The sequence below is a fragment of the Salvelinus alpinus genome, chromosome 27 (genome assembly GCF_045679555.1).
Source record: "Salvelinus alpinus chromosome 27, SLU_Salpinus.1, whole genome shotgun sequence".
Classification (NCBI taxonomy): Eukaryota; Metazoa; Chordata; class Actinopteri; order Salmoniformes; family Salmonidae; genus Salvelinus; species Salvelinus alpinus.
The window spans coordinates 44,474,014-44,496,875 of record NC_092112.1 but is presented as its reverse complement, the minus strand read 5'-3'; the positions used below and the strand labels follow the sequence as shown (position 1 = coordinate 44,496,875).

The following is a 22,862-nucleotide window of genomic DNA, read 5'->3' as shown; positions in this document are numbered from 1 at the left end:
CCACAGCATTCTGCAGCGATCCGCCATCCCATCGGGTTTGCGCTTAGTGGGACTATCATTTGTTTTTCAACAGGACAATGACCCAACACATCTCCAGGCTGTGTAAGGGCTATTCGACCAAGAAGGAGAGTGATGGAGTGCTGCATCAGATGACCTGGCCTCCACAATCACCCGACCTCAACCCAATTGAGATGCTTTGAGATGAGCTGGACTGCAGAGTGAAGGAAAAGCAGCTAACAAGTGCTCAGCATATGTGGGAACTTCTTCAAGACTATTGGAAGATCATTCCAGGTGAAGCTGGTTGAGAGAATGCCAAGAGTGTGCAAAGCTGTCATCAAGGCAAAGGGTGGCTACTTTGAAGAATCTCAAATATTACATTTACTTTGATTTGTTGAACACTTTTTTGCTTACTACATGATTCCATGTGTGTTATTTCATAGTTTTGTTGTCTTCACTATTATTCTACAATGTATAAAATAGTAAAAATAAAGAAAAACCCTGGAATTAGTAGGTCTGCCTAAACTTTTGACTGGTACTGTACATTTCAGTGATTGGTAGTCTGTCCACAAAGGCCAAATATTTTCCCAAATCTATTGTCACCATATGTTGAATGACAGCATGAATATTTCACCAACATAATTTTGGAAAGGTGTTGAATTGCCCGCTGGTAAAAATAGATTGTTTGGGGCTTTGTTTAGCCCAGTTGTGAAGTCTAGCACTTCCCTATTCTAAAGCCAGATACTCCAACTTCTACTGCACTGTAATAGGGCTTGATGGTAATGCTTGTCTTCTCTTCCCGGGCCTGAGGCGAAGTTAGCACAGCCAATGTGTTACGCTGTATATAAAATAAATGAGAAATTAAATGATTATTTCCACCATCACGGAACTGAGTCAGATTCACTCTGGTTGAGATTCAATTACAGATTACTTGATTCGCAAAGAAGTTGTTATCATTCCGCCTGCTTAGGATCATTCTATCTCTCTCTCTCTCTCTCTCTCTCTCTCTCTCTCTCTCTCTCTCTCTCTCTCTCTCTCTCTTTCTCTCTCAAATTTGAAATAGTTATGAAAGGGACTCTCTCTCATTTTCTCCCTCCCTCTCTGTCACTCAATTTGTTTATTTCTGTTCCTCTGCTAAATTGTAGGAATGAAACAGGTTGCTGAACGCTCTCTTTCCTGTAAATCTTTTTTTTTGTTACAGAACACTGCGGGTGTATTTTTTCCCTCTGCTCTGCTGGTATAACTTTTTACTTTCACACTTCCGTAAGATATTAGTAAAAAAAAACGCTCTCATTCTATAAATCCCCAGGAAATTGAAAGTGCACAGACTGTCCCCGTGTCTACTATTCACCATAGTGTATTGATTGATGTACCTCGCTGTAGGTGTTTTCTCATTTTCTCTCTCTCAATCTCCTTACGTCTGTCTGTCTCTGTCTCTCTCTCTTTCTGTTTTTATTGACTTGCTGCTCCTCTTTGCCTTTGTCATTTATATCTCTGCCATGGTCCCACATTCCCCGTTTTTTTTCTCTCTCACTCCCGATGCCTTGTTTTATTTGAATTGTTCGGTGTTAAGAGTACTTACATAACATAATGGCCTCTATTTTCAGCTAGTGCTAAGGTGACGCTAGTATCAAACGCACGTTAGTGTGCAATTTAGTCATGTAAATCTGGTGCACTGGCATTTTCCAGCCCTAACGCCAGGTTTGGCAATTTACCTGTCTATCATCAGCTCGACTGGCACTGAGGTGTGTGGGAATGGTGGCAATATTTAAGGTGTGTCCTTAAAAAACAAGCGTAAAAGTGAGAATTTCATGCAGTGGTAATGGGAAGTTATAAGACCCACAAAAAGCAGGTCTTAACAGTTACACAGTTGATAATGGCATGGATTTTGAGATTGGAAGCGCAGGCTATCCAGCCATGACGCACAGTGCTCATGGAAGGAGAGATATGCCTTTTGTACCAGTGAGTTTCCTATAATTATTATATATATTTTTTCATATATTGGTTTCCCGCCTTTTCGTTTAATTTGATAAAAAACAAACTTAGAGATTCCATGGGTTAACCTTTGAAAACGAACATAGCTTGAATTCAATGCAATTTCGTCTGTTATTTCTGGAGAAGTGCAAATATGATCAGTAAGATGGTACCATGAAGGTTAAAAAACATGACATTTCCCAGCAGTATAACGGTGAGTAGACATTCCCCCTTTCTCTTTATATTGGATCTTTATCCAGCTTCTGTGAAAAGTTTGGATGTACAGTTGAAGTTGGAAGTTTACATACACTTAGGTTGGAGTCATTAAGTCGGTTAGGACATCTACTTTCGTGCATGACACAAGTAATTTTCCCAAAAATTGTTTACAGACAGATTATTTCACTTACAATTCACTGTATCACATTTCCAGTGTGTCAGAAGTTTACATACACTGAGTTGACTGTGCCTTTAAACAGCTTGGGAAATTCCTGAAAATGATGTCATGGCTTTAGAAGCGTCTGATAGGTAAATTGACATCATTTGAGTATATATTTGGGAAGCTTGTGGAAGGCTACTCGAAACGTTTGACCCAAGATAAACAATTTAAAGGCAATGCTACCAAATACTAATTGAGTGTACAGTGGGGCAAAAAAGTATTTAGTCAGCCACCAATTGTGCAAGTTCTCCCACTTAAAAAGATGAGAGAGGCCTGTAATTTTCATCATAGGTACACTTCACCTATGACAGACAAAATGAGAAAAAAAATCCAGAAAATCACATTGTAGGATTTTTTATGAATTTATTTGCAAATTATGGTGGAAAATAAGTATTTGGTCACCTACAAACAAGCAAGATTTCTGGCTCTCACAGACCTGTAACTTCTTCTTTAAGAGGCTCCTCTGTCCTCCACTCGTTACCTGTATTAATGGCACCTGTTTGAACTTGTTATCAGTATAAAAGACACCTGTCCACAACCTCAAACAGTCACACTCCAAACTCCACTATGGCCAAGACCAAAGAGCTGTCAAAGGACACCGGAAACAAAATTGTAGACCTGCACCAGGCTGGGAAGACTGAATCTGCAATAGGTAAGCAGCTTGGTTTGAAGAAATCAACCGTGGGAGCAATTATTAGGAAATGGAAGACATACAAGACCACTGATAATCTCCCTCGATCTGGGGCTCCACGCAAGATCTCACCCCGTGGGGTCAAAATGATCACAAGAACGGTGAGCAAAAATCCCAGAACCACACGGGGAGACCTAGTGAATGACCTGCAGAGAGCTGGGACCAAAGTAACAAAGCCTACCATCAGTAACACACTACGCAGCCAGGGACTCAAATCCTGCAGTGCCAGACGTGTCCCCCTGCTTAAGCCAGTACATGTCCAGGCCCGTCTGAAATTTGCTAGAGAGCATTTGGATGATCCAGAAGAAGATTGGGAGAATGTCATATGGTCAGATGAAACCAAAATAGAACCTTTTGGTAAAAACTCAACTCGTCGTGTTTGGAGGACAAAGAATGCTGAGTTGCATCCAAAGAACACCATACCTACTGTGAAGCATGGGGGTGGAAACATCATGCTTTGGGGCTGTTTTTCTGCAAAGGGACCAGGATGACTGATCCGTGTACAGGAAAGAATGAATGGGGCCATGTATCGTGAGATTTTGAGTGAAAACCTCCTTCCATCAGCAAGGGCATTGAAGATGAAACGTGGCTGGGTCTTTCAGCATGACAATGATCCCAAACACACCGCCTGGGCAACGAAGGAGTGGCTTCGTAAGAAGCATTTCAAGGTCCTGGAGTGGCCTAGCCAGTCTCCAGATCTCAACCCCATAGAAATTATTTAGACATAGCCTATTTAAAACAAGTTTTTGTTTTGTTTTTATTAGAATTTGATAAGAATTACAGAGACAAGATGCATGTTTTGGAATATTATTTTGTACAGGTTTTCTTCTTTTCACTCTGTCAATTAGGTTAGTATTGTGGTCAAGGCACTACAATGTTGTTGATCCATCATCAGTTTTCTCCTTTCATAGCCATTACATTCTGTAACTGTTTTAAAATCACCATTGGACTCCCTAAGCGGTTTCCTTCCTCTCTGGCAGTTAGGAAGGACGTCTGTATCTTTGTAGTGACTGGGTGTATTGATACACCAACCAAAGAGTAGTTAATAACTTCACCATGCTCAAAGGTGTTTGCTTTTTAAAATTCGTTTTTTTATCTACCAATAGGTGCCCTTCTATACGAGGCATTGGAAAACCTCCCTGGTCTTTGTGGTTGAATCTGTGTTTGAAATTCACTGCTAGACTGAGGGAACTTACAGATAATTGTATGATAAATGTATGTGTGAGATACAGAGATGAAGCAAATGGTGACTTTAAAACAGTTACAGAGTTTAATGGCTGTGGAGAAAACGGAGGATGGATTAACAACTATGTAGTTACTCCACAATACTAACCTAAAAGATAGAGGGAAAAGAAGGAAGCCTGTACAGAAGGAAATATTCCAAAACATGCTTCCTGTTTGGAACAATGCACTAAAGAAAAACTCTTAAATATGTTGCAAAGAAATTAACTTAATGTCTTGATTACAAAGTGTTATGTTTGGGGCAAATCCAACACAACACATCACTGAGTACCACGCTTCATATTTTCAAGCACGGTGGTGGCTGCATCATGTTATGGGTATGCTTGTCATCGGCAAGAACTTGAGTTTTTCAGGATAGAAAATAAATAAACTGAATGGAGCTAAGCACAGGATAAAATCCTAAAGGAAAACCTGGTTCAGCCTGCTTTCCACCAGACACTGGGAGATAATTTCACCTTTCAGCAGGACAGTAACCTAAAACACAAGGCCAAATATACACTGGCGTTGCATACCAAGAAGACAGTGAATGTTCCTGAGTGGCGGAGTTACAGTTTTGACTTAAATCTACTTGAAAATCTATGGCAAGACCAGAAAATGATTGTCTAGCAATGATCAACAATCAATTTGACAGAGCTTGAAGAATTATGAAAAGAAAAGAAGATATCATAAGGTGAATGCACCAATTTGTAAGTCGCTCTGGATAAGAGCGTCTGCTAAATGACTTAAATGTAATGTAAATGAATACGGGGCAAATGTTGCACAATTCAGGTGTAGAAAGCTCTTAGTGACTTATCCAGAAATACTCACAGCTGTATTCGTTGCCTCATTCACAAAGAATAGACCCAATAGGCACTGTATTTAATGTGTTTGTTTTCGTACTGTATGTACACTGAATATGCCAAACTTTAGGAACACCTTCCTAATATTGAGTTACCCTTTTGCCCTGAGTCCAGCCTCAATTTGTCGGGGATTGGACTCTATAAGGTATCGTAGGCGTTCCACAGGGATGCTGGCCCGTGTTGACTCCAATGCTTCCCACAGTTTTGTCAAGTTGGCTGGCTGTCCTACGGGTGGTGGACCATTCTTGGTACACACGGGAACCTGTTGAGTGTGGAAAAACCCTGCAGCGTTGCAGTTCGTGACACAAATCGCCTGACACCTACTACCATACCCCATTCAAAGGCCCTGAGAACTTTTGTCTTGCCCATTCACCCTCTGATTGGCACACATACACAATCCATGTCTCAATTGTCTCAAGGCTTAAAAATCCTTCTTTAACCTGTCTGCTCCCCTTCATCTACACTGATTGAAGTGGATTTAATAAGTTACATCAATAAGGGATCATAGCTTTCACCTAGATTCACCTGGTCAGTCTATCTATGTCATGGAACGAGCAGGTGTCCTTAATGTTTTGTATACTCAGCGTATTTTGGTGCATAATTTCTTAAACAACCTGACTGAAAATGTGAAAGGATGTTTAGCTACAAATTCACACAGTGGTAATTGAATTATAATGGAGGTATTGCTGTGTTCATGCTTCTCCTTTTCTTTAAAAACATACTGTCTGCATAGAGAGATGTAGTTCTCTTTCTCTCTTTTCCCCCCTCTGTTTTGTGAGTCCTAATTTAGTCGTTTATCTGTCTGCCTGTCTTTCTCTCCTTTGGCTCCTCGTATCAAACCAAGTGTGGTTTTATGTTTGTCATTAGGTTATTATAGCCCCATTACTCTGTCTTGCCCTTTCCACTTAGTCTGACACATTTAGGATCTTGTAAGATAGTGGACTCTACGGTCTTGTCAGGGGTACGAAGCATGAGGAGTCAGAAGGAATTCACGTGCAAAATGGTGGTATTCATTTACAGGTGCAGAAAGTGAGCTGGAACCATGAATACTGATATTCATGAACACTTGACTGACAAAAATAACAAACAAGTCAAATAAATGCAACAGCCAATTCACAGAAGCGAAAGGCTTCTAAGGCAGAGCGCCTAAATCTTTGACAAAGTGCTAGTCAATGTACAGGTTAGTTGAGGTAATTAAGGTAATATGTACCTTACCAGTCAAAAGTTTGGACACACCTACTAATTCCAGAGTTTTCTTTATTTTAAAATGTTTCTACATTGTAGAATAATAGAGAAGACATCACAACTATGAAAGAACACATGTAATTTTTTAGTAACCAAAAAAGTATATATTTTATGTTTCAGATTCTTCAAATTAGCCACCCTTTGCCTTGATAACAGCTTTGCACACTCTTGGCATTCTCTCAACCAGCTTCATGAGGAATGTTTTTCCAACAGTCTTGAAGGAGTTCCCTACCTTGTCACAACACAACACAAACGCATTAAGAAGGAAAAAATTCCACAAATTAACTTTTAACAAGCACACCTGGTATTTGAAATGCATTCCAGGTGACTACTTCATGATGCTGGTTGAGAGAATGCCAAGAGTGTGCAAAGCTGTCATCAAGGCAAAGGGTAGCTACTTTGAAAAATCTCAAATGGGGGGTTGCAAATAGTCCGGGTAACCATTTGATTAGATGTTCAGCAGTCTTATGGCTTGGGGGTAGAAGCTGTTTCGAAGCCTTTTGGACCTAGACTTGACTCTCCGGTACTGCTTCCCCTGCGGTAGCAGAGAGAACAATCTATGACTAGGGTGGCTGGAGTCTTTGGCAATTTTTAGGGCCTTCCTCTGACACCGCCTGGTATAGAGGTCCTGGATGGCAGGAAGCTTGGCACCAGTGATGTACTGGGCCGTACGCATTACCCTCTGTAGCACCTTGCAGTCGGAGGCCGAGCAGTTTCCATACCAAGTGGTGATGCAACCAGTCAGGATGCTCTCGATGGTGCAGCTGTAGAACTTTTTGAGGATCTGAGGAGACATACCAAATCTTTTCAGTCTCCTGGGGGGGGATAGGCGTTGCCGTGCCCTCTTCACAACTGTCTTGGTGTGTTTGGACCATGATCGTTAGTTGGTGATGTGAACACCAAGAAACTTGAAGCTCTCAACCTGCTCCACTACCACCCCGTCGATGAGAATGGGGCCCTCCTTTTCCTGTAATCCACAATCATTCCTTCTCCTTTTATTTAAAAACAGAATGTATGCGTAGAGAAATGTAGTTCTCTCTCTCTTTTCCTCTCACTTTTTTGTCTAAAAAAAGAGTCCTAATTTAGTCGTTTATCTGTCTGCCTGTCTTTCTCTCCTCTGGCTCATCGTATCAAGCCAGGTAGAGAGGTACAGTTGTATTCGGTGCATGTGACAAATAAAATGTGATTTGATTTGAGTTATATTGCAATCTAACTGCAGTTATACTGCACTCTGATTTTCGTCAGGGCTGCGATACAATATACATTTTAACTTTGAAATATAGAATTTTGCTAATTCTTTTTGCGTGTTACCTTTGTATAATAACAGTGGAACTAGCAGTAGGAATATGCTTGCGAAACGCCAACATTTGCAAGTGTTTTGGCACCAAACAGCAATGGTGTGAAATGTCCAGTGGATGTATATATTTGCTTTGCAATGTGTTATTCGATGCATATACAAGACTCATTGACACACATGCATTTTTATTTTTGTAATTTAATTTGAGCCTTTTGAAACCTGTCTAACCTCTGACCTATGTCCTTCCACCCCTCAGGTCTGTCGCTCTACACCCATGTGCTGGAAAACTGTGAGGATGAGGCCAGATTTGATGAGGTTTGTAACTCTTCTATTAGTCACATTCCATCTTATAGCTTCCAAATAGCCATCAAGCCCTTTCTCTTTCGAGTTTATATTTAATCTCCACCCAGCACAGCCAGAAGAGGACTGGCCACCCCTCATAGCCTGGTTCCTCTCTAGGTTTCTTCCACTAGGCTACCTGCCGCCCCATGATGGAGACAGAAAGAAAGACAGAACGGTTATATGTTCGATACCCATCTTAACCCTTCATGTCTGAGTGCCTATGCATGTAATGTATCCATCTCCCCCGACCTATTGACTTTTCTAACACAAAAATATCAATCAATCAATCAATCAATCAAATGTATTTATAAAACCCTTCTTACATCAGCTGATGTCACAAAGGGCTGTACAGAAACCCAGCCTAAAACCCCAAACAGCAAGCAATGCAGGTGTAGAAGCACGGTGGCTAGGAAAAACTCCCTAGAAAGGCCAGAACCTAGGAAGAAACCTAGAGAGGAGCCAGGCTATGAGGGGTGGCCAGTCCTCCTCTGGCTGTGCCGGGTGGAGATTATAACAAAACATGGCCAAGATGTTCAAATGTTCATAGATGACCAGCAGGGTCAAATAATAATAATCACAGTGGTTGTCGAAGGTGCAACAGGTCAGCACCTCAGGAATAAATGTCAGTTGGCTTTTCATAGCCGATCATTCAGAGTATATCTACCGCTCCTGCTGTCTCTAGAGAGTTGAAAACAGCAGGTCCATGGTCTCTCTGAGAGAGAGAGAGAGAGAGAGAGAGAGAGAGAACTTAAATTGACACAGGACACCGGATAAGACTGGAGAAATACTCCAGATATAACAGACTGACCCTAGCCCCCCGACACATAAACTACTGAAGCATAAATACTGGAGGCTGAGACAGGATTCTAGCCAATGAGCTTCAGCCCCTTGCATTTGAATGAATCAAACAATAGCTTGCAAGAGGCCTGTCCAGCTATATCCAATGAGGTTGCAGGGCGGGGCCAATGGCTCAGTGGACACATCAAAGAGAGAGAGAGAGCAATGATGTGGTGCACAGATATCGGCACATAACCTTTGGCTTGTGAGTGCTACTTTCAGACCTACTGGCTAAAACGTATACAATGGTACCGGAGAATCTCTTTAAGATAAGAGGAAGGAATCTCCTTTGTTGTCCACTCTAATGGGCCACTTGCAACGTCGGTATTTGGTGGAGGTCTATGTGGGGTAGAGGATGGCAGCCATGTGTGACATGAAATACTTGGTGTATAGTGTGATTACACCTGACAAACTACAGGCTAATGAAAGTCTGAGAGAGAGAGAGAGAGAGAGAGAGAGAGAGAGAGAGAGAGAGAGAGAGAGAGAGAGAGAGAGAGAGAGAGAGAGAGAGAGAGAGAGAGAGAGAGAGAGAGAGAGAGAGAGAGAGAGAGAGAGAGAGAGAGAGAGAGAGAGAGAGAGAATATCTGGAATATGATAGGGAGGAATTTACATTTACATTGGCCATATAAATGAACAAATGACATTAGCAGGCATTAGATCCCTGCTCTACTCTGAATATGATTATAATAAATTGTAGACCTGTAAGGCCTCAGGATCCAGTAGCTTTGGTGGAGGCTGGCTCTGTTTGGCTCTGTAGCTGTTGGATTCATGGACGTTTTCCCAGTACGATTCCTCTTGTCAGGTTGGAAAATCAGCTTTGTAATGCTTTTAGACATGAAGGCTACCAGTGGGAATGGGATGGAGGGAAGGAGGGAAGGCAGGGTAGGAGGAATTGAGAGATGGTGTAGTGTAGTGTGAGAGGGGTAGAGAATGAAATACAGAGAGAGGAGAGACAGAAATATAGAGGGAAAGAGAGATAGAGAGAGAGAAAGATGAAGTGTTCCAGACAAAATGTAGACTATGCATTCCCATGGCGTTTACGTTAGAGTTTTAATCTCACATAGAAGAGAGCTTGAGAGTTACTACTTGTTGTTTAATTAAGAGCAGAACATGTTCCCTTTGATGGGAGCAGCTTGGATCAGGCACTGAGTGCTGTTTCCTTTGCTCATAACCAGCGCTATTGTTTGAGTCTAATCAGGATCAACGGTTTTATGGGACTTAACCCTTGTGTAGTCTTAACATTCTGTATCCTCCCCTTGTCCTGAGGGTCAAAAATGACACGCCTTCGCTAAACCCCTCAAATATAGCAGCTTAATTGAATTTTAACCCCCAAATCTATTTTGCATGAAGAAACAACCTGTCATTCATCACAAACTTTGTGAATATCTGGGTTTTCCCTCTTCACAATGCAGAAAGACTGCATTTAATCAGTGGACACCACTCATTTTTATTACAACACACCTGTCATAATTGTTTTCTTTACTAAAGTAGAGGTTTATTATTATTATTATTGCTAAAGGTACTGCATAGGTAAACCATTTTTTTAGCAAGAGATAGCACTTGTATAGCCTAAGAAAGTAGCAGAAATGTGCAGAAAGTAGTTTTGAATGCATTTAATTGAAGGGAAACAATAACAGTCTTGACCTTTTTTGGCAACATAATGTGTAACGATTCTCGTTGGTGGAAGGAGAGGAGGACCAAAATGCAGCGTGGTAAGTGTTCGTCATATTTTAATTGCAAACTGAACACTACACAAAATAACAACGAGGAGAAAACGAAACAGTTCTGCAAGGTGAACAGACACTATACAGAAAATAAACACCCACAACCAAAACGGGGAAAACAGGCTACCTATGTATGATTCTCAATCAGAGACAACGAACGACACCTGCCTCTGATTGAGAACCATACTAGGCCAAACACATAGAAATATAGCAACATAGAAAAACGAACATAGACTACCCACCCCTACTCACGCCCTGACCAACCTAACACAAAGACATAAAAAAGGAACTAAGGTCAGAACGTGACATAATGATATATTCGTATATACTGTACAATGAGGAATTCAACTACAAAATACTAGTCTTCTCCCATTTTTTTAACCATTGCCCCCACCCACAAGGTGTATAAACAACAACAATAAATAAGAATAAAATCTAATTAGCACATGTAGCACAGTATGCAAGTGTGTGTGCATGGACTTTGCAGATGTATTTCTCACATGTGCAGCATATAGTATTTGTTTGACAGTCCTTCTTTGGGGGCAGAATTGGCATATCTTCCTCTTGCCTGCCCCAGCTGCAGCCTTTGGTGGATCAGGCCAAGAGTCTGCTCCAGGAACACCCTTCTCTTGTTCCGTTTATCAGGCATCCAGGTAGGGTTGATCTTGTTCCATATCACGATGGCATTGTATGAGGACACATCAATGATGTTATGGAAGATGACCAGGGGCCATCGGGCAGTCATCCTGTCACGACTTCCACCAAAGTCGGTTCCTCTCCTTGTTCGGGCGGCGTCACTGGTCTTCTAGCCATCATCGATCCACTTTTCATTTTCTATTTGTTTTGTCTTGTTTTCCAACACACCTGGTTCTCATTTCCCTCATTAAGTATTGTGTATTTAACCCTCTGTCCCCCCCAGGTCTTTGTGCGGTATTGTTTATTGTAAGTGCTTGTGCACGTGTTGTTTGGTGTGCGACGGGTTTTGTAACCATTTATCTTGTTATTTTTGATGCCGTGGGTTTTGCTATTAAACTGCTCCGGCTATTACCAAGTTCTGCTCTCCTGCGTCTGACTTCCCTGCCACCGATTACGCACCCCTTACACATCCTCCTGCAGCTGTAAGTTCCAATCACTTTGTCTAGGTTGTCCACGCCTCTGTTGTTGTGGTTGTAGTCCAGGATGATGGCTGGCTTCCTGTCCTCACAATCACTGATCTCAGCCATTTTGTGCAGTGTGCTCAGGAGGACCACATTCTTGTTCCTCTTTGGGAGGTAAGGAACTAGAGTGGTGGTGGGAGTGAAGGCAAACTTTGTTGTGAGGAGTGCAGGGGGGAGCTCAGGCTAGTTCTTTCTAACTGTGCCAACCATGGTGATCTTCCTCCTCAGGAGCTGCTGGCTGAGTTCATAAGAGGTGAAGAAATTGTCACACATGACAATGTACCCCCTCAGTACATCTGTCACATCAAGCACAACCCGCATCCCCTGGTTCTTCTCCGGGCCTTCACTCGGTCGGCTTCCCTGTGTAGACTTGCATCTTCCAAGCGTAGCTGGATTGTGCATTACAGGCCAACCATATCTTGATGCAATACTTTGCTGGCTTGCTGGGCATATACTTATCACATTTCAGGTAAGACCCAAGTGCAGACTGTGTTGAAGTAACAATGTTTATTACAACAACAGGGGCAGGGAAACGACAGGTCAAGGCAGGCAGGGGTCAGTTATCCAGAGTAGGGGCAACGGCACCGGACGGCAGGCAGGCTCAGGGGCAGGCTGAGTGGAAGGCAGGCGGGCTCAGAGTCAGGACAGGCAATGGTCAAAACCAGGAGGGTGGGAAAAGAGAGATGGGGGAAAGCAGGAGCTGAGAAACAAACCGCTGGTTGACTTGACAAACAAGATGAACTGGCAAAAGACAAACAGAGAACACAGGTATAAGTACCCAGGGGATAATGGGGAGAATGGGCGACACCTGGAGGGGGTGGAGACAAGCACAAGGAAAGGTGAAACTGATCAGGGTGTGATAATACTGCCGGAAAGAACAGCAACACTTTGACAAAAGAGTCAGTAATTAATATCTATCAAAACTATCAGTAATTAATATCAGTGTCACAGAAAACAACCACATAAATCAATGATATTACAGCAATACATAATAAACAGTGAAAATCACATACATTACAAATATGAAAGTAAAAATGTATCTCTGAATGGAACCAGTTACTCATCCACTGTTACTTCAGGCACAGGGTTGTAGAGGTATGGCAGATGCTCCATCCACTTCTCCCAGACCTCTCTTATGGCCGCCAGTTTGTCTCTCACATGTCTTAAAGGTCTTTTTTATTTTATTTCACCTTTATTTAAACAGGTAGGCCAGTTGAGAACAAGTTCTCATTTACAACTGCGACCTGGCCAAGATAAAGCAAAGCAGTGCGACAAAAACAAAACAGAGTTACACATGGGATAAACAAACGTACAGTCAATAACACAGTAGAAAAGTATATCTACAGTGTGTGCAAATGAGGTAAGATTAGGGAGGTAAGGCAATAAATAGGCCATAGAGGCTAAATAATTATAATTTAGCATTAACACTGGAGTGATAGATGTGCAGATGATGATGTGCAAGTAGAGATACTGGTGTGCAAAATAAATAAAAAAGTAACAATATGGGGATGAGGTAGTTGGGTGGGCTATTTACAGATGGCCTGTACAGGTGCAGTGATCGGTAAGCTGCTCTGACAGCTGATGCTTAAAGTTAGTGAGGGAGATATAAGTCTTCAGCTTCAGTGATTTTTGCAATTCGTTCCGATCATTGGCAGCAGAGAACTGTAAGGAAAGGCAGCCAAAGGAGGTGTTGGCTTTGGGGATGACCAGTGAAATATACCTTCTGGAGCGCGTGCTACGGGTGGATGTTGCTATGGTGACCAGTGAGCTAAGTGAGATAAGGTGGGGCTTTACCTAGCAAAGACTTATAGATGACCTGGAGCCAGTGGGTTTGGCGACAAATATGTAGCGAGGGCCAGCCAACGAGAGCATGCAGGTTGCAGTGGTGGGTAGTATATGGGGCTTTGGTGACAAAACGGATGGCACTGTGATAGTAGAGTTTTAGTTTTGGAGGCTATTTTGTAAATGACATCGCCGAAGTCAAGGATCGGTAGGATAATCAGTTTTAAGAGGGTATATTTGGCAGAATGAGTGAAGGAGGCTTTGTTGCGAAATAGGAAGCCGATTCTAGATTTCATTTTGGATTGGAGATGCTTAATGTGAGTCTGGAAGGAGAGTTTACAGTCTAACCAGACACGTAGGTATTTGTAGTTGTCCACATATTCTAAGTCAGAACCGTCCAGAGTAGTGATGCTAGTCAGGCGGGCGGGTGCAGGCAGCAATCGGTTGAAGAGCATGCATTTCGTTTTACTAGCATTTAAAAGCAGTTGGAGGCCACGGAATGAGAGTTGTATGGTATTGAAGCTCGTTTGGAGGTTAGTTAACACAGTGTCCAAAGAAGGGCCAGATGTATACAGAATGGTGTCGTCTGCGTAGAGGTGGATCAGAGAATCACCAGCAGCAAGAGCGACATCATTGATATATACAGAGAAAAGAGTCGTCCCGAGAATTGAACCCTGTGGCACCCCCATAGAGACTGCCAGAGGTCCGGACAACAGGCCCTCCGATTTGACACACTGAACTCTATCTGAGAAGTAGTTGGTGAAGCTGGCGGGGCAGTCATTTGAGAAACAAAGGCTATTGAGTCTGCCGATAAGAATGTGGTGTGGAAAGCCTTGGCCAGGTCGATGAAGACGGCTGCACAGTACTGTCTTTTATCGATGGCGGTTATGATATCGTTTAGGACCTTGAGCGTAGCTAAGGTGCACCCATGACCAGCTCAGAAACCAGATTGGATAGTGGGTTTCGAAATGGTCGGTGATCTGTTTGTTAAAACCTTTTACGGCTAGGGGTTCCGCTAGCGGAACGTTTCGATAACATCCGGTGAAATGGCAGAGCGCAATTTTTTTTGGGAAATATTTAACTTTCATACATTCACAAGTGCAATACACCAAATTAAATCTTAACTTAATCTAGCCACCGTGTTAGATTTCAAAAAGGCTTTACTGCGAAAGCAAACCATGCTATAATCTGAGGACAGCACCCCATCAAACAAACACATGACAATCATAATTCAAGTCGCCAGGCGCGTGATAAAGGAATCTATATGTTTAAAGTAATGACTAAAGAATTCCACCCTGAAACATATTTAATGGTGTGAAATGTATTAGAATAATAAGACTATAATCCAATGACGTTTGTGTGGTACAAGTTAAGAGGGAGAAATGTATGGTTGAGAAAACAGAGGACAACTGAACTACACATGACCTGGTTATAACTCTGAAAAAGCTGACAACAGGAAAGAGGGCCCTTCCAAGGCCTCTCTAATCTAGGGAGGAGAGGAACGGTGAGAAACTGCCATGGCTGGTAGAAAAGTGATAAAACTGTGTGTGTGTGTGTGTGTGTGTGTGTGTGTGTGTGTGTGTGTGTGTGTGTGTGTGTGTGTGTGTGTGTGTGTGTGTGTGTGTGTGTGTGTGTGTGTGTGTGTGTGTGTGTGTGTGTGTGTGTGTGGGTGGGGGTGGGAATTATAAAATGACTGTTCGCATTTTTGACTTCAGAACGTTCTCTGAATAAAGAACTAACCTATTGCAGACTGGGGGCTTTGTCTAATTCTTCATTAACCAGGGTCTTACAAACTTCTTGGAATTGGTCAAAGCTATAGTGATAGTTGAAGCATTGGGATAACAATTCTCGTGACAGCGCGATACAAAACTCAGAAATAACGATATAATTCATGCCTTACCTTTGAAGATCTTCTTCTGTTGGCAATCCAATATGTCCCATAAACATCATAAATGGTCCTTTTGTTCGATAAATTCTGTCGTTATATCTCCAAAATGTCAATTTATTTTGCGCGTTTTATTCAGAAAAACACAGTTTTTTCCTGGATGGTTTGTCCTCGGGGTTTCGCCTGCCAAATAAGTTATGTTATACTCACAGACATTATTTTAACAGTTTTAGAAACTTTAGAGTGTTTTCTATCCAAATATATACGGGGGAAAAACGAGGAAAACGATTATTTACACGGGACAAGACGGGAAAAGACAAACACACTTCCGACTGCTACGCCATCTTGGATACACGGTCTTGACTTACGGTTATCAAATCTTAGCATTCTTGAGAAAGTGTGAAAGACTTTCAGTGGCATCGTAGCACGGAAAATCGCCCTTCCACTCTCTGCATCCCAGAGACTACATGTAGCCTCGCCTCGGGACCTATACACACCTGCTAAGATTAGCAGCCCTATGTAGGCACGCAGGTCAATCTCATCCATCCTTTTCCAGTTGTCTCCATATTTACGGAAACCCTCAAAATTTGTCATCTCCAGGATGATTTTTTCGATGGCTGGTGTGATGAACATGTAGAATGTTGAGGCGATGTCCTGGGCATGGGCAACTGCATGTCTTGTGGGCCCTGGGGTCATCCTTATGACATTTTGTGCTGCCACCCTGCCCTGGTTGTCATATGGTGACAAGGAACATGTTAATTTGCTGTTCTTTGACAAAAATTTCTTCTTCATCTGAAGATGATGCATCGTGCTCTGGGTTGTATTCTTCCCCATCTTCTTCTTCAGAAACCTCCTCCTCTTCTAAATCATTGTTCTCTTGTTCCTCCTGGACATCTGAAAAAATCAGATCCACGACCTGTTGGTCAATGAAATGTGCACTCATGGCTTCAGCAAAGAGAGAACTGGGGGGACTGTCATCTGCAGCACCTTTATAGCCTCTGACTGCATTCCCCATTAGTAAACAATTCTTTCAAGAAATGTGCATTTTGTCTGAAATGTTGTATATTTTTTCTGTGTAATTTTTCTGTCATGTTTGGGGTCGTGGAGGGGAGATGCTACACATGCACAAGAAAGTTTTAGTTTTGTCTGAGTTCAATCAGTAGCACACATATTCTCAATTTCTCATTGTGTGTGTGTGTGTGTGTGTGTCTTTGTAGGATGTAAATTATTTTATAACTGCCAGGTCAAAATGACCCTAAGACAATCTTTGTACCCTGGTGGTGTACAGCTTTCATGGAAATATGAACAAAGGTGATGTTTCACTTTTTCTATTGTTGGGGCCACTCTAGGAATCAAAGTAATCAAATTTCAATTTGAAAAAAGATCAATTAGGGGGTTTTCGCTGCTGTTAAACATTGTGGCGGGTCATTTTTGACCCTTAAGACAACACAAGGGTTAAAGGGATACTTGGGGATTTTGGCAATGGTTCACTTTATCTACTTCCCCAGAGACAGATGAACACACACTAACACACGCTAACACACAATAACACACACTAACACACACACACAACTTTTCTGAGCTTTCCTTGAGCCCTCACTAATAGTAGCTGGTACAGTTACTGTAGGAGACATTATCTGATCAGACAGAGCCTTATCCTACTCTCCCTGCCCTGTCTTTATGTATCCAAACCATTAAACGATGAAGAGGTCATTATGTCAACTCAACATCAATAGGTTGTCCAGTCTGGCCCCAGGCAGCTTAGGGCATAGAGCAAAGCTTCAACAGTGTGAGTATGTGGGTGTTTTATCTTAAAAGCTGACCCAAAAAGCTTTTGGATGTGATAGCAGTTTAATCTTCATCATCCTAGTCATCATCCTCCTCATCATCTTCTTTATAAAACTCACTGTATATCCCAGCCCAGGATCTCTAGCAGAGTACCGCACCATTAGCATAAAGATAGGAGGCCTGTTTCTTCATGCATGGCCTGGAACATGCCTTTGATATTCGACTGGATGCTGAATCTGTATTCATAATTCAACTCAGCTGGGTTTGAGGGTTAGCTTTTAGCTGCATTAAATTGGGGCCTCCCACTCAAATCAAATCAAAGTGTATTGGTCGTGTACACAGATTTGCTCCAAAAGTGCAGCAATATCTAACAATACAACAACCAAAAAGTAAAACGAATGTAAAAAAAATAGCAGAACGAGCAATGTCAGAGTCCGGAATATAAATATATATGCGGTATATATACCACCATGCTGCCATCTCTTCCAGCTAGAATACTGGTGTGTATTTGGGCCTCTAGCTAACAGCAGTCGGAGTGTTGGGAAGTGATTTGTGCTTTAAAAGTCTGAGGATGCAGATCTAAAAAGGAATTCACACAACTCTCTCTCTCTGTTTCTAAACCTGCTGCCCTATTCATGCAAAGGAACCTTCACAGAGATAATGCATAGGGCATACAGACTGACTTTTTCATGAGGCACTCAAAGCAACATGTTAAAAATGTATTGACTTTTTCATGACTTTTTCATTTGCTTACATATGACATATTCTCTTCATTACATATTATATTGTACCTGTCAGCCAGGCCTACAGTGGTTACACTTAAAGTCCCACCTTACCTCTCACTGAAAGCCTTGTCTTGATTCCTGCCCTCTCCCGCTGTGGTTGACCCCAGTGGCTATTTACTGGCCACTGTGAGGTAACTTCCTGAAAGTCCCTGCATCACTTCCCTGATTACCCCGGCCTGTGGTTGAGTTGCAGGAAACCAGGGCACTCATGTGACTGTTTGTTATGATGGGGTTTAATTTAGTGAGTGTTCTCGTTAACTCAGCGCCCCTGCATCCAGTTCATGGAGAGAAGGATATTCCTGTCCGACTAACCAAACCAGAACAAGCTCCAGGAAATATGCTGGTTTGTCATTGGGCTTTGCGACTGTGAGATGTTTACTACAGGCATCTGTAGACTACATAGAGACTGGATTGTTTTTCACTTCCAAAATATTCCTGGCTGGTTGCTCACTGTTCTCTAAGGTTGGGGGGCTGCCCTAGAGAGGTATTCTCCAAAGTCTCAGCACATTGAATAAATGGAAGAAGAAATGTATTCCTAGATAATGCTGAAGGCAAGAAATTCCTGTACCTTAGATTCTTATTTTTCCCCACACTGCGTTACTGAAGGCAGTGGTTTCATGGGTACTTGTGACTACGAAGTTCCTCATTGCATTTCTTACTGTGGATTATTCATTGCTGTTTTTATTAGTTTTTGTTTAACAAACACACACACGCACGCACACACACACTGACAGACAATGTCATTTCTGAGGGGAATGTTTCGTCCTATTTTCTACTTTGCATGCCTACTCCTTTCGTGATGGCGCCGACAGAGATGGTTGCCTCGCTTCTCGTTCTTAGGAATCTATGCAGTATTTAGTTTTTTTAATGTATTCTTTCTGGATCATTGCTACTCTAACTTCGGCGACGCATACAAAGCCCTCCCTCGTCCTCCTTTCGGCAAATCTGACCACATCTCAATTTTGTTGCTCCCAGTCTATAGACGGAAACGAAAACAGGAAACGCCCGTGCTCAGGTCTGTTCAACGCTGGTCCGACCATTCTGATTCCACGCTTAAAGATTGCTTCAATCAAGTGGACTGGGATATGTTCCGGATAGCCTCAGACAACAACATTGATGTAAACGCTGATTCGGTGAGCGAGTTTATTAGCAAGTGCATTGGTGATGTTGTACCCACGGTGACTATTAAAACCTTCCCCAACCAGAAACCGTGGATTGATGGCAGCATTCGCACAAAACTGAAAGCGCGAACAACTGCTTTTAATCATGGCAAGGCGACCGGAAACATGACCGAATACAAACAGTGTAGCTATTCCCTCCGCAAGGCAATCAAACAAGCTAAGCGTCAGTATAGAGACAAAATAGAGTCACAATTCAATGGCTCAGACACGAGACGTATGTGGCAGAGTCTACAGTCAATCACGGATTACAAAAAGAAAACCAGCCCCGTCTTGTCTTGCTCCCAGACAAACTAAAACAACTTCTTTGCTCGCTTTGAGGACAATACAGTGCCACTGACACGGCCCGCTACCAAAACCTGCAGGCTCTCCTTCACCGTAGCCAACGTGAGAAAAACATTTAAATGTGTTAACCCTCACAAGGCTGCCGGCCCAGACGCCATCCCTAGCCGTGTCCTCAGAGCATGCGCAAACCAGCTGGCTGGTGTGTTTACGGACATATTCAATCAATCCCTATCCCAGTCTGCTGTTCCCACATGCTTCAAGAGAGCCACCATTGTTCCTGTTCCCAAGAAAGCTAAGGTAACTTAGCTAAACGACTATCGCCCCGTAGCACTCACTTCCGTCATCATGAAGTGCTTTGAGAGACTAGTCAAGGATCATATCATCTCCACCCTAGACCCACTCCAATTTGCTTACCACCCCAATAGGTCCACAGACGACGCAATCGCAATCACACTGCACACTGCCCTAACCCATCTGGACAAGAGGAATACCTATGTAAGAATGCTGTTCATCGATTACAGCTCAGCATTTAACACCATAGGGCGTGCATGGCCTCCAAACTCGTCATTAAGCGTGAGACCCTGGGTCTCGACCCCGTCCTGTGCAACTGGGTCCTGGACTTTCTGACGGGCCGTCCCCAGGTGGTGAGGGTAGGAAACAACATCCGATCCTCAACACAAGGGTGCGTTCTCAGCCCTCTCCTGTACTCCCTGTTCACCCATGACTGCGTGGCCGTGCACGCCTCCAACTCAATCATCATCAGTTTGCAGACGACACTACAATGGTAGGCTTCATTACCAACAACGACGAGACGGCCTACAGGGGGGCCCTCGGAGTGTGGTGTCAGGAAAATAACCTCACACTCAATGTCAACAAAGGAGATGATTGTGGACTTCAGGAAACAGCAGAGGGAGCACCCCCCTATCCACATCGACGGGACAGTAGTGGAGAAGGTGGAAAGTTAAAGGTTCCTCGGCGTACACATCACGGGCAAACTGAAATGGTCCACCCACACAGATAGCGTGGTGAAGAAGAAACCTCGTCAACCTCAGGAGGCTGAAGAAATTTGGCTTGTCACCAAAAACACACAAACTTTTACAGATGTACAATCGAGAGCATCCTGTCGGGCTGTATCGCCGCATGGTACGGCAACTGCTCCGCCCACAACCGTAAGACTCTCCAGAGGGTAGTGAGGTCTGCACAAAGCATCACCAGGGGCAAACTACCTGCCCTCCAGGACACCTACACCACCTGATGTCACAGGAAGGCCAAAAAATAATCAAGAACAACAACCACCCGAGCCACTGCCTGTTCACCCCGTTATCATCCAGAAGGCAAGGTCAGTATAGGTGCATCAAAGCTGGGACCGAGAGACTGAAAAACAGCTTCTATCTCAAGGCCATCAGATGGCTGTTATCTCAAGGCCATCAGATGGCCATCACTAACATTGAGTGACTGCTGCCAACATACTGACTCAAATCTCTAGCCACTTTAATAATAAAAATTGGATGTAATAAATGTATCACTAGTCACTTTAAACAATGCCAATTTATATAATGTTTACATAACCTACATTACTCATCTCATGTATATACTGTACTCTATACCATTTACTGCATCTTGCCTATGCCGTTCGTGTCACGAATCCCGCTTCCTGAGTCTGGGTTTGCCTGTGTGTCTGTCCTGGAGTGTGTTTCAGGTGTCCTGGAACGCACCCTGTCTGGTTGCCGGGCGAATTAGCTTGTTGGGAGATTGATGTTCACCCGCACCTGTGTCCCATCAGTATTCTGCACACCTGTCCTGATCATCATCTCTTCCCTTCAAAAGCTCTGACCTGACTTCCATTCCCTGCCGGATCGTTAGCCATGACCAGTATGTTTTGCTCACGAACCAGTCTCCAAGTTATAGAGTTTGTTTTGTTTTGTTTTATTGTTTTGTACATCTGCTTGCCTTTAACTGACCTCCGTTTTGTTCTATCTACAGCCATTCTCCCGGAACCCATCACCCATCCCTGTCTGCTCGTCGCTAGTGTTTTTTCCTATCCTTTGGATCTGCTCATCCACTCCCATCAACCCACCTCCGCTGTCCGCTCCGCCACCCGGAACTATCTACCTCCACGTTCTCATCATTTAAATAAATTCTCACCATCTTCATACTCACCTTGTCCTGGTCTGCTTCTGGGTCCGATTTTTGTAAAGCGTGACAGTTCGGCCATCGCTCATCCATATATTTATATGTACATATTCTTATTAATTCCTTTACACTTGTAAGGTAGTTGTTGTGAAATTGTTAGATTACTTGTTATATAATACTGCACAGTCAAAACTAGAAGCACAATGTCACGCCCTGACCATAGAGAGGCTTGTTATTCTCTATTTTGGTTAGGTTGGGGTGTGACTAGGGGGTGTGTTCCTATCTAGGTTATTATTTCTATGTTGGCCTAGTATGGTTCCCAATCAGAGGCAGCTGTTTATCGTTGTCTCTGATTGGGGATCATATTTAGGCAGCCATTCCCCACTGGTTTTTGTGGGATCTTGTTTCTGTGCAGTTGCCTGTGAGCACTGCTTGAACTTCACGTATCGTTTATTCTTCTTTGTTGTTTTTTGTGAGTTTCATTTGATTAAACATGTGGAACTCTACGTACGCTGCGCCTTGGTCTGTTAATTCATTAGACGATCGTGACACACAAGCATTTCGCTACACTCGCATTAACTGTTACTCAGCACTCTATTGTCCCTCTAATCATTCTGACATCAATGCAAATCAAAATCAGTGAATCAAATCAAATCAAATCAAATCAAATCAAATTTTATTAGTCACATACACATGGTTAGCAGATGTTAATGCGAGTGTAGCGAAATGCTTGTGCTTCTAGTTCCGACAATGCAGTAATAACCAACAGTAATCTAACCTAACAATTCCACACTACTACCTTACACACACACACAAGTGTAAAGGGATAAAGAATATGTACATAAAGATATATGAATGAGTGGTGGTACAGAACGGCATGGCAGATGCAGTAGATGGTATAGAGTACGGTATATACGTATGAGATGAGTACTGTAGGGTATGTAAACATAAAGTGGCATAGTTTAAAGTGGCTAGTGGTACATGTATTGCATAAAGATGGCAAGATGCAGTAGATGATATAGAGTACAGTATATATACATAAGAGATGGGTAATGTAGGGTATGTAAACATTGTATTAAGTGGCATTGCTTAAAGTGGCTAGTGGTACATTTTTACATAATTTCCATCAATTCCCATTTTTAAAGTGGCTGGAGTTGAGTCAGTATGTTGGCAGCGGCCGCTAAATGTTAGTGGTGGCTGTTTAACAGTCTGATGGCCTTGAGATAGAAGCTGTTTTTCAGTCTC

At 42.7% G+C, this 22,862-nt stretch overlaps 1 protein-coding gene across 11 annotated transcripts in view; it reads left to right on the top strand.

Moving 5' to 3' along the window:
- The window catches only part of otofa (otoferlin a), a 132,794-nt gene that overhangs the window by 4,888 nt on the left and 105,044 nt on the right, over positions 1 to 22,862 (top strand). For all 11 annotated transcript variants that reach the window (XM_071370802.1, XM_071370801.1, XM_071370796.1 and 8 more), the window contains exon 2: positions 7,978 to 8,036. In XM_071370802.1, the coding sequence (XP_071226903.1) occupies positions 7,978 to 8,036 (59 nt within the window). The remainder of the gene's footprint in view (positions 1 to 7,977; positions 8,037 to 22,862) is intronic.